General features: G+C 34.4%; 2 protein-coding genes across 2 annotated transcripts; both read right to left on the minus strand.

Annotated features, from left to right (window-relative positions):
• Window positions 1-517: 517 nt before the first annotated feature.
• Window positions 518-2582, minus strand: LOC106104785 (cytochrome P450 6B1-like). Its single transcript, XM_013284919.1, has 2 exons — window positions 1253-2582; window positions 518-777 (listed from the first exon to the last, which is right to left on the minus strand). Exons 1-2 carry the CDS (start codon window positions 2580-2582, stop codon window positions 608-610), a joined length of 1500 nt encoding a protein of 499 aa, XP_013140373.1. The 3' UTR covers window positions 518-607.
• A 3030-nt stretch (window positions 2583-5612) lies between these two features.
• Window positions 5613-8060, minus strand: LOC106104927 (cytochrome P450 6B5-like). The gene is made up of 2 exons (XM_013285125.1): window positions 6679-8060; window positions 5613-6269 (listed from the first exon to the last, which is right to left on the minus strand). Exons 1-2 carry the CDS (start codon window positions 8012-8014, stop codon window positions 6106-6108), a joined length of 1500 nt encoding a protein of 499 aa, XP_013140579.1. The 5' UTR covers window positions 8015-8060; the 3' UTR covers window positions 5613-6105.
• Between the last annotated feature and the right edge of the window lie 3360 nt (window positions 8061-11420).

Genomic DNA, 11420 nt, shown 5'->3' on the forward strand with positions numbered 1-11420 from the left:
ATTTTTCTCACGTCCATTCGTATTTCAGTAACGTTTGTAGCGAAATATCACATTTGAAGTTTATTTTCTATACAATTGAGTCAAATTGCATTGTAGTCTCATGTTTATCCCTTAGAGCCGACCCTAAAGTTACGGGTACAAATTTCATTATATCTTTTCTCACCCGGAAATGTACGTGATTTTTGATATTCTATCAAAGAAAATACTCTCACTATATTTTACATAGAATATTGTTAAACTTTATTTATCGTTTCTTAATAAACTATTTTACTGCTAACATTAATAAAGTTAATAAATTAATTAGTAAGCTACAATACTTCGTATCAATAAATTAAATTATTTTAGAAAATAAAAAAAAATAAAACTCATAACATAGAATTAAATACATATAGATATTGGAGAAAAAATAACAGAAAGGGCTTGCAATATATTTTTAACAATTAGAACACACTAGCTTCTGCTCGTGGTACCATCCGCGTGGAATTAAAAAAAACACAAAAGTGAGTAGCCTATGTGTTCCAGACTATCCTCTATATCTATGCTAAACTTCATTAGTTATTATAAAGTATGTACTCGTATTATAGTATACAGTAGTATTAAGTATCATTTAAACTTGTCTTCGTACAATATTAAGATAAATACCATCTACAGGAAATGCAAACAAACGCATTGCATCGTATTTAAATGTTGAAGGAGTTTTCTTTGAAATCTCTACCCGGAATTTTGATAAAAATTTCACGATGCACACTCTAGACTGCAATTTAGCAAAGCGTATTCCTGAAAATAAAAATAAAAAACAAGTTAAAGGTAACGGTGTCAGGACAAAAGAAAGATCCTAATTAATATAAGAATTTTAGAAAGAGTAAAACAAACTGGGTTTATACCAATCAATTTCACTTAGTAGGAGCGTCGGTGGCTGGTTAAAGCACTTGACTTGCAATCTACAGGTCTTGGGTTCGAATACCGCTGTGCCAATGTGATTTTCGATTTTTCGATGTACATAATCCACCAGACGTTCTTACGGTGAAGGAAAACATCGTGATGCCTGCTCATATCGGCGAAGAAATTCAAAGATGTGTGTGAAGTCAACCAACCCGCACTTGGTTAGCGTGGTTGCCTATGGCCTAGTCACCCCTTACTTAGGGTAGGTCTGAGCCCCTCCGTGGGGACGTATAGTGAGCTGGTGATGAATGAATGATTTTTCACTTCCTAAAATTGTGCTTTTGTTCGAGAATTAAAAAAAATTACAAACCTAAACAATTCCTAGGACCAACACCAAATGCTAGATATGCGCAAGAATGTCTGTTTTTCACATTTTCTGGATTGAAACGTTCTGGATCAAATGTGTCTGGATCAGGGTAGTGTTTAGGGTCATGATGAATACCCCAAGCTGATACAATTATAGTTTGCCTTTGTTCTATAGTAACATTAGTATCTGGTATCGTATAATCAGTTTTAGCGTTCCGCAATAAAAGATCTCCCATCGGATATTTCCTTAATGTTTCATCTAGCACTTGACCCATATACGTCATTTTGCTCAGACATTCGTAATTTAGTTCATCAAAATCTTTAAGAACGTTATCTATTTCTGCAATGAGTTTGTCTTGTATGTCTGGATTCTTTGCCAGTTCGTAGAACAGATACGAAAGAACGGAAGCGCCTGTTTCATAGCCGGCCACGTAGAATACAAATGTCTGAGCTGCTATAATACTGTCTGTTAGTTCAACTACCTTAATGTCTTCTGTCTCACTTCTTTTTGCTCCTTCGATGATTTTCTTTTGTCTCAATTCTAAAATTAAATCGATAAAGTCTTTCCTATTTAATGGCATTCCACGTCTTTGTTCGATCACATTCTTTGTCAAGTTCTCGAAAAATTTGGTCACATAATTAGGAAAGAGCGAGCTATTGAACTTTTTTAATATCCCAGGATACATCATGTCGAGTTCGATACCGTAATTTACAGAAAAAACTAATTTGTCAATTTTCTCCAAAGTTTTCTCCATATCTTTATCTATGTCAACGCCGAAGGCACAAGCAGCGATAGACGACATTGTGTAATGTTGGAACACGAGATGCATCGATTGTTCTGGTTGGTTCTGACAAATGTCTTCGAGATAATTAAGGAATTTATCTCCACATTCAGACATAAGAATCAACATGTTCTTCAGCTTACCCGATGTGAAGAGTGGAGTGAAACGGTTTCTTAAAACTCTCCATCTGTCGCCATCAGCATGGAACAAGTTGACACCAAGACCTTCATCACTGAATTCAATTCCTCTATCAGCGAATAATTCGAAATCTTTTATCATCACATTCTTAATAACATCTAGATCACGCAATAAAAGGCACGGCGTTGTCATTCTATAAATACCAACGACCTTTTCGTTAGGAAATGTTTCATAAATGCTGCTATACACCATAATAATAGACTTCCTTCTAAGAAACGAATCTTTAAGGTTACCGAAGAAAGGGAGCGGTTTGGGTCCGGCAACAATTCTTTTCTTCCAATAATCAAAAGTCCTAGTGAAGTAGAAATATAAAACTGTGAACAAAGTCGCAACACTCACTAAGGTATAAATCATGCTTACTGAGAACGCACAAGATCACTGAATGATACATAACAGGTAAATACGCGAATACATGTATTGACATGTACTGGTTTGTATTGACAAACCAGTTCTTCAAAGACAATTATTAAGTACATTAAGAATCAGCTGTTCCCGTGCGGCTTCATTCACATGAAATTATGCAAATTTTATTAATACATTGATAGCAAATGTCAAAATGACATGACATACAAACCCTAACAATCTTGCTTCCTTGATGTTGGCAGCAACTTTTGGTCTCTTTTCCACATTAAGGTTTTTATCCGAAATCTACCTCCTAAGTTTAATCGCGTGTAAATATATAGCCTAAAGCTTGACGTAAGCGTAGGGCTTATTTTAAAAAAGAATTATTCAAAAATATGCTGTAATTGCTGACATCTTAGGCAACAAAGAAGTGTGTTTGCGCTTTATTATTATAGTATAGATAAACAGATGTAAGGAAATGAAATTGTTTTTAATTATAATTATAAAATACAAATTCAACAAATATTCTATGTATAAGGTTAGAGTAACTGTAAATATTTAAAAAAATGCGTAACTATTAATAATCCTTTTTTTAATATATCCTGCCAGTGTCTGTTTTTGTACAAGGCCAGGTTTATGTTGACAGCAAAATGATACACATGAGAAAATTATAAGCTATGTTTTTTTTTTAAATTCTGCTAACAAAGTCGCAAATAACCGCTGGTCAACTATTAAAAAATGTTACATTCCAATTAACTTATTTTCTTTTTTTATAATTCCACTTTGGGTATAATTTTATACTAGCTTTCGCCCGCGACTCCGTCTACGTGGTATTGAAAAAAGATGAGCAGCCTTTGAGTTCTTTCAGACTACGATCTAAATTTTTACCAAACTTTATCGAGATCCGTTAATCAGTTTAGGATACAAACTCTAACAAACATCCATCCAACTAAACTTTTGCATTTATAATATTTGAAGTCTTTCGACTAACATCAGGTAATATTGGGTGATTTATGACATTTTCTTGTAGGCGTGGTACTTAGGTATTTCAACAAAATAGTTGTCTTGATAGTTGGTGTAGTCGTAATCCTGAATATCACAATTCATATGTCCACTAAATAATTATAGATCATAACGATATGTTTCGATTAAGATATTGAATTGACGTCCACCGAACACATGGTCGCGCGCGCATTCCATCGCGACTCAAATGGAACTGACTCGAAATGACAAAATGGCCGCCATACCAGTGCTCGGTGTTCGCCATGGGCATAGAGTAAGCCTACATATTAGTAAGATGATTGTAAATTTATTTTTATTAGAATAGATTCATATGAAGTATATAACTTTAATTGTATCAAAGTTTCCGTTTGATAGATTATTAAGCTGATACATGATAAAACAATCAAAACATTTTCGATAACAATATCTTAACACAATGATTGAATATTAAAATAATCGCGATGGATTCATATCTATTTCAAATAAATAGTCATTATGACACCCGTCTATTAAGTGTTGCGGATGTCCATGGGCATCGTTGACCACCTTGGTGTTCACGCCGCTCGTTTGCCCCCGTTTATTATTTAAAAAAAAAGTAACTAGTTACGGCATTTTTTTTCATAATATAAGTTGGCACACGAGCAACCGGCCACCTGAATCCACCGAAAAGCGATCCATTTCCCCATCCTATGCGTCTCCTCCACCGTCAAATCAATTTTACTTCCCATCCTTTCCTCTTAAGAAAAGAGTGGAAAGGGAAAGGGACCAAAATTAGGCTTTCGGCACCACACTCATCAGACGAAACGCGGAATTACTTCCACTTCACGCCTGTTTTCTGAGTTTACCTTCGTACTTCATTCGATACTTCGCATACATGTCAAATTAATCACGCTTTAACAAATTATAGTGCGTGGGAACTCTAATTTAATATTAAGCTTTTACTAACGACTCCGCAAACGTCATCATCATCCTCCCTATCCTACTCACGTAAGGTCGGCACAACAGGTTTTCGTCCTCCAAATAACACTATTATACGTCATAAATTATAACACGGCTAAACTCACGTGATAACATTCGGTGTAGGCACCGACAGTTTCGAACCCGTTGGGGGTCCTTCTTCAGGGTGAGTGATTAATCGGGTATACTCGCTATCGCGTCGCGATGGTCACCGTCGCGACGCGATAGCGAGTGTACCCGTCGAAACTGTCGGTGCCTACACCGAATGTTATCACGTGAGTTTAGCCGTGTTATAATTTATGTAGTATAATGTCTCACGAAAGTTTTAATAAGTTAATTATACGTCATCTTAGTCATCACTCCCTTCTTGATCATGTCACCTTTCACGCAATCCATCCACCTCTTTCTAGGTCTACCTCTACCTCTCTAACGAATCCGCAAATGTTTAATAAAAAAAACAGTAGCCTATGTCTTCTTCCAGACTATCTTTAACATCTATGCCTTTCATGGACATCAGTTATTGAACGGATGTCCATGAATCTAAACTATTGTTTAGATTACAAACGCTAACATCCTTTCAACTAAAATTTCGCGTTTAAATTATTAGTAAAAATTGCCGTATACCTGTCATTTACATTCCCGTTAGATGCTTTTTTGTTTTTTCGTTCAAGAATGAGTTAAATTATTTTAAACTATGTAGCTGTTCTCGTGCGACTTCATCCGCATGGAATTATGAAAATGTTATTTCATTACATCTCTCAAATTATCAATTACAAATGACATGACATGATGACAACCTTGCTTCCTTGATGTCAGCAACTTATGGTCTCTTTCCTACATTAGAGTTTTTATCCAAAATATTTACCCCTTAAGTTTAATGACGTTAAAATATATAGCCTAAAGCGTGACGCAAGTGTATGGCATTTTATTATAAAAATAATTACTCAAATATTTGCTGTAATTGCTGACATCTTAAGCAACAAAGAAGTGTGTGTTTTCGCTTTATTATAATAGTATAGATTAAGTATAGTTAAGTGTTGAAAAGAAAAAGAGATTTTACATTTTTAAACAATGAATTTATTTCCAAAAAAAAATTAACACTTTTGTTTCTGACAGTATTGATGGCAATAAATTATATAAAATGTTGAATTATCCGTAGGAAGTACTTGGACATTAGAATATGGAGTAATAGATTAACTAAATACATTTTCTTTACAAAGCCATCTATCGGCAGAAAACGAAACTACTATTAAATTCCATCACTATTGAAAGGTTCGTTTGACATTCAAAAACACACAAGAATTTATTGAACGTTTACATTAAAGATAAACGAATTAATCGCATTTGAAATAAAAATGGGAACTTCAGAAACCGATCGCTAGTCCATCGAGTTATACAGGATGTTTCTTAAATGACGTATCAAATTCTATTATTTATACTTATCATAAAAGTAATAGATAAATTGATTCTAAAAGAAAACTATTGAGGGTCCTAAAACCTGCTTATATTTTAAACCGTTTAATAAGAAACATCCTATATATAGAAGAATTCATTTAAACTTATCAAGCGTTACATATTACCTACTCAAAACATTTAAAGGAATACCACCAACAGGAAAGATAAACAAACGATTAGGATCATACTTGAGGGCTACAGGTGTATTTTTCGATGGTTCCACGCGGAATTTCGACAAGAACTTCACGATGCACACTTGTGACTGCCATTTAGCAAACCGCATACCTGAAAAAAATATTAACTTAACATTACACATACACTAAGCCACATAAAGCATCGCATTTAAAGTTTAGTTAAGAAAGTCATTAAAAAATAATAATAAAATAATAAAAACCTCTTTATCGCCATCCAAGAATACACACAGTTGTAAAAAATAAAAAACATACATGAAAAAATTGTAACAGATGTCAAAAGGGGGAGGCTCAGCTTAACCGATACTGGTTGAGATCTAGTGTCGAGCTGGTTTTCAGCCACCCCCCTTTAGGTAATAAAGGTATTTCTTTTAATTAATGGGTTTTACTGTCAGAAGGAACTGACATCCCTCAGCAAAGCCAGTGGACTTGATAAGGAAACCATTAATGGCGTCGTTTGCAGTAAGAGTTTAAAATTAAAACTCATAAGAATGTTAACTTACCTAAACAGTTTCTGGGACCAGCTCCAAATGGTAAATAAGCACAGGAATGTCTGTTTTTCACATTTTCCGGACTAAATCTTTCTGGGTCAAATTTATCCGGGTTGGGATAGTATTTCGGGTCATGATGTATACCCCAACCGGATATAACTACAGTTTGTCCTTTTTTGATAGTGACATCGGTTCCCGGGATGGGATAGTCAACTTGAGCGTTACGCAGTAAAATATCTGCGACCGGGTATTTTCTCAAAGTCTCATCAAATATCTGACTGAAATAGGGCATGTCGATCAAACATTCATAATTAATTTCGCCATTATGACGATCAAGAACCTTATTGATTTCTGAAACTAGTTTGTCTTGTATGTGCGGATTCTGCGCTAGTTCGTACAACATGTATGATAAGGTGGAGGCGCTGGTTTCGTAGCCAGCTGAGTAGAATATGAATGACTGCGCTGCAATTATATCGTCTGTTAGTTCGAGTACCTTTACATCCTCATCGTTGTTTCTTTTTGATGCTTCGATTTTTCCCTTTTGTCTCAATTCTAAAATTAAATCCATAAAGTCCTTTCTATTTGTGGGCACACCACCTCTTTGTTTAATGACAGATTTAGTAAGGTCATCGAAAAATTTACTTACACTCTTTGGAAAGAGAGAGCTATTCAACTTTTTCAATATTCCAGGATACATCATATCTAGTTCAGTGCCGTAAGTTATGGTAAAAACTAATTTATCCATTTCTTGCAAAGATTCCAACATTTCTTCGTTTACATCAAAACCAAAGGCACAAGCTGAGATTGATGCGATTGTGAACCTCCGAGCGAGGAGGTTTATGTGATGTTCCATATTATTTTGAGTGATATCTCGAACATACTCCACAAATTTGTCTCCACACTGTGTCATAAGTCGCAACATGTTCTTGAGCTTGCCCGAAGTGAAAAGTGGAGTGAAACGGTTTCTCAAAACTCTCCATCTGTCGCCATCAGCATGGAACAAGTTAACACCCAGCCCTTCATCACTGAATTCGACTCCTCTATCAAGGAACAAATCAAAGTCTTTCACAAATATATTCTTGATGATATCCAAATCACGTAACAACAGACACGGAGTTGTCATTCTATAAATTCCTACAACTTTTTCCTTTGGAAATTGATTATAAATATCCTTATACACCATAATCACAGATTTTTTTCTAAAGAAGGAATCTTTGATATTTCCGACGAGCGGTAGCGGTTTGGGTCCAACGACATTTCTTTCCTTCCAGTAATTAAAAGTCCTGGTGCAGTATAAATACAATACGGCGAACAAAGCCGCGGCAGCGCTCACCAACTCGTACACCATGTTTACTCTCGCTGGAGATCACTGAATAGTACGCATCCAGTATACACGCGTAAATATATATTATTTACTTATCAATATCGCTGATCATCTTTAAGTTTGAATTTATTTCGACGTATCCATAAATCAGCATAATTTAAAAATGATAATTATGTTTATTACATTTTTTTTTCTGTAATCATTGTTGCACAATATTATAATTGGTTTAAAAATTATCATTTATTTTTATATTTTATCTACGAAATTAATGTCATTGAGGAAGCTTATGCTGTCAAGACGTGTTCGTCGTGCTTAGCAATTTGTCTTTAAAATGTATATCATAAAATTAATTTAAAATATATCTCATTTTTGTATAAAATTCAAATTGAAACAAATTAAATCGAGTTACATATTTATTAGAATTGTAACCATATATGTGTCCTTTTTTACTTTTTCTATACAGGATGACCGCTAAAGACGTGTACAATAACTCAAGCAACCAGTGATCAGTGCTGCAGAGACAGGAACCTTAGTATGCGTGCAGTTTCTAAAATAACTACCTTTTGTATCGGTCACTCATCTTTGACTAAACTGTCGCACAACGGTTGTGCGATTGTCGAGTGTCGACTATTTCGTAACTAAGTCAACTATTCAGTTGCATAACTGAAAATAAACAAGGCAATAGTAGAGTTTCAGGTGTCCGCAAGCTTTTAATGCACACGTCTAGGGTGAGGTTTTAAAGTGTTGATCGAAGCTCTTCGAAGTCCATTCGCCGAATTTTGACAATCATATTATACGTATCTGTTTATTTTGAAGTTTTTTATTGTAAGATTCATTGTGTTCTGTGGCGCGGGGACTACATAGGGCGCCACCCTAGTTTGGACACCAGTCCCCTGCCCAAGGGGTAAATTAATAAAACTATTTTATTTTTTATAATTTTGACAACCTGTCCAAAATTTGGCCATAATGCAAACAACGAATGTTTTAGTCATATTTCATACTAATATTATAAATTCGAATGTTTAGATGGATGGATGAAAGGATGTTTGTTAGAGTTTGTAGCCTAAACGGCTAAACGGATTTCAATAAAATTTGGTATGGATGCAGAGGATAGTCTGGAAGAACACATAGGTTACTCTCTTTTGTTGTTTTTTAATTCCACGCGAACAGAGTCGCGGGCGAAAGCTAGTTAATAATAATTTTGTGTTACTATATCAAATTCCATGTTCATCAGTTTACAATTCACTCCATGTATAAATTTCTTATCGATTTAGATATACTAGTATATACTAGTAAATGTTTGTCACATAAAATAATGAAGACTTTGTAAGATAATTATTACACAATAATAAAATATTATGTTGTCAAAAATACACAATAGATAACGTTTAAAACTTCCATAACATTCTTGATTTGAAACCTTTTCCGTATAAGTTATACGCCATTTTACGGAAAGTAAAAAGAATATAAATTTAAAACAGATTTTTGACCACATTTTGACAGTCTTGTACGTCTCGATGGCTGACAATCCTCAGCTATGTCCTTTAGGAAGCGAGCGTACCACCTTTTGTACCGGCAACGCATATTTAATGCTCTGGTATTAAGGATGTCCATGCGTACCGATTTCCTAGGTGTTCCTACTGTCCGTTTCCCACTTTTATTTTAAAACAAATTATATCTAATCAGTGGCTTACGAAATTGTGACTAAAAAATTAAATCGATTTTTTCGCTATACATATAATGTTAAGTAATTACTTTTAAAAATACAACTTTTTAGATTATTCTATCTTCTTTAATAAAATGGTTACTTTTTTGTTAAAAGCTGTAGTTTTCGTAAATATATCTTTGATACGTATTTTTCTAGTGTAACGTAGGTAATCATATTAATTTTAATGATAAAAAACAAAGTATTCTAAGAGATTTAGAGACCCAACCATACCAATAAGTAAAACATTAAATGTTCTTCAATAAAATGACAATAATATCTAAGCGCCTACAATTTAATTGCAGCAAAATGCTGAGATATCTCATGATTATAGAAATTGCAGGCGCTTTGTAATTCGGTTTGTAAAGAATAGCTTCCACAGAAAATGGCATCCACTCGCCACTAACTCTATTGCTGCATTCCAAGTGGACCGCGCGCCATCCACTGGCATGACAGTCATATATTGTTTTGCTAACATATTCAAGTCTCTTCGTATACAAGGTTAAGCAAATCTGCGATTTTAGTCTTTACCTTATTTACGCAATATAATCTCGTATGCAGGTACTCAGTTATAAAACATCATATCGCAAAAGCTATTTAGAGATTAAAATGCCAAAATTTCAATATCGTTTCAGTACTTGGACGTCAAATTTATTCTAAAAATACCTAATCAGTCCTACCTAATTCTTGCAAATTGTCAGATAACAATGTGGTGGGACAGGCCCCAATTGTTTTAAAGAAAATTGTAATGCTTGTGGGTACTTTATCGAACAGAAAACACGATCTCAATATTCAAATACAAATATAATTAAAACTTTATTAACAAAAAGAGTATTAAAGGTCGCCACTATCCAGAAACACAATCATCTATACTATTATAATAAAGCATAAACACACACTTCTTTGTTGCCTTAGATGTCAGCAATTACAGCATATTTTTAAATAATTCTTTCTTTAATGAAAAGCCCTACACTTACATCACGCTTTAGGCTATATATTTTCACGCCATTAAACTTAGGGAGTAAATATATTGGATGAAAACCTTAATGTGGGAAAAAGACCATACGTTGCTGCCAACATCAAGGAAGCAAGATTGTCAAAGTTTGCAATGTCCTGTCATTTTGACATTTGCTATTGATAATTTAACAACTGTAAACAATAAAATAATTAGCTAGTTTCAAACTGAAACTTCAAACAGAGATCTAAAGATACTAAAACATTTAACGCCACAGACCCGCCTTTTTCACTTTGATAATTTGTCTAAATACGATAGATTAGTTTGACAATTTATCAAATGATTTGTCAAACTAATATATCTTATTTAGACAAACTACAGGGCTTGTTTTTTGTTCGTTTTTACTGTCTTCTTACAACATTTAAATTAATACCACCGGAAGGTAAGAGAAATAAACGCGAGGGATCATATTTGAGGTCCACCGGAGTATTTTTCGAAGGTTCCACGCGGAAGTTTGACAAAAATTTCACGATGCACACTTGGGACTGCCATTTAGCGAACCGCATACCTGAAATAAAATAAAAATCATTAACTCAAGCAAGAAATGTAAACTGCTTGTAAGATATATACAAGATACAACAGGTAGAGCCCGCTTTGACATTTTAGCACGAATAGGCCGGCACGCCCGGTGTAATACCACGACCACACAGAAGACAGGCATGAAATGGAACCAATTCCGTGTTTCGTCTGATGAGTGTGGTGCCAGAGGC

Source organism: Papilio polytes, unplaced genomic scaffold (assembly GCF_000836215.1).
Source record: "Papilio polytes unplaced genomic scaffold, Ppol_1.0 DF823399.1, whole genome shotgun sequence".
NCBI lineage: Eukaryota > Metazoa > Arthropoda > Insecta > Lepidoptera > Papilionidae > Papilio > Papilio polytes.

What these genes read in the sequence shown, in the direction of transcription:
- LOC106104785 (XM_013284919.1), bottom strand. Translation starts at nt 2,582, where the DNA reads ATGATTTATACCTTAGTGAGTGTTGCGACTTTGTTCACAGTTTTATAT. An exon ending in TGGTCCTAGGAATTGTTTAG is followed by an intron (nt 778 to 1,252) that starts GTTTGTAATTTT and finishes TTTTATTTTCAG; the next exon opens with GAATACGCTTTGCTAAATTG.
- LOC106104927 (XM_013285125.1), bottom strand. Translation starts at nt 8,014, where the DNA reads ATGGTGTACGAGTTGGTGAGCGCTGCCGCGGCTTTGTTCGCCGTATTG. An exon ending in TGGTCCCAGAAACTGTTTAG is followed by an intron (nt 6,270 to 6,678) that starts GTAAGTTAACAT and finishes TATTTTTTTCAG; the next exon opens with GTATGCGGTTTGCTAAATGG.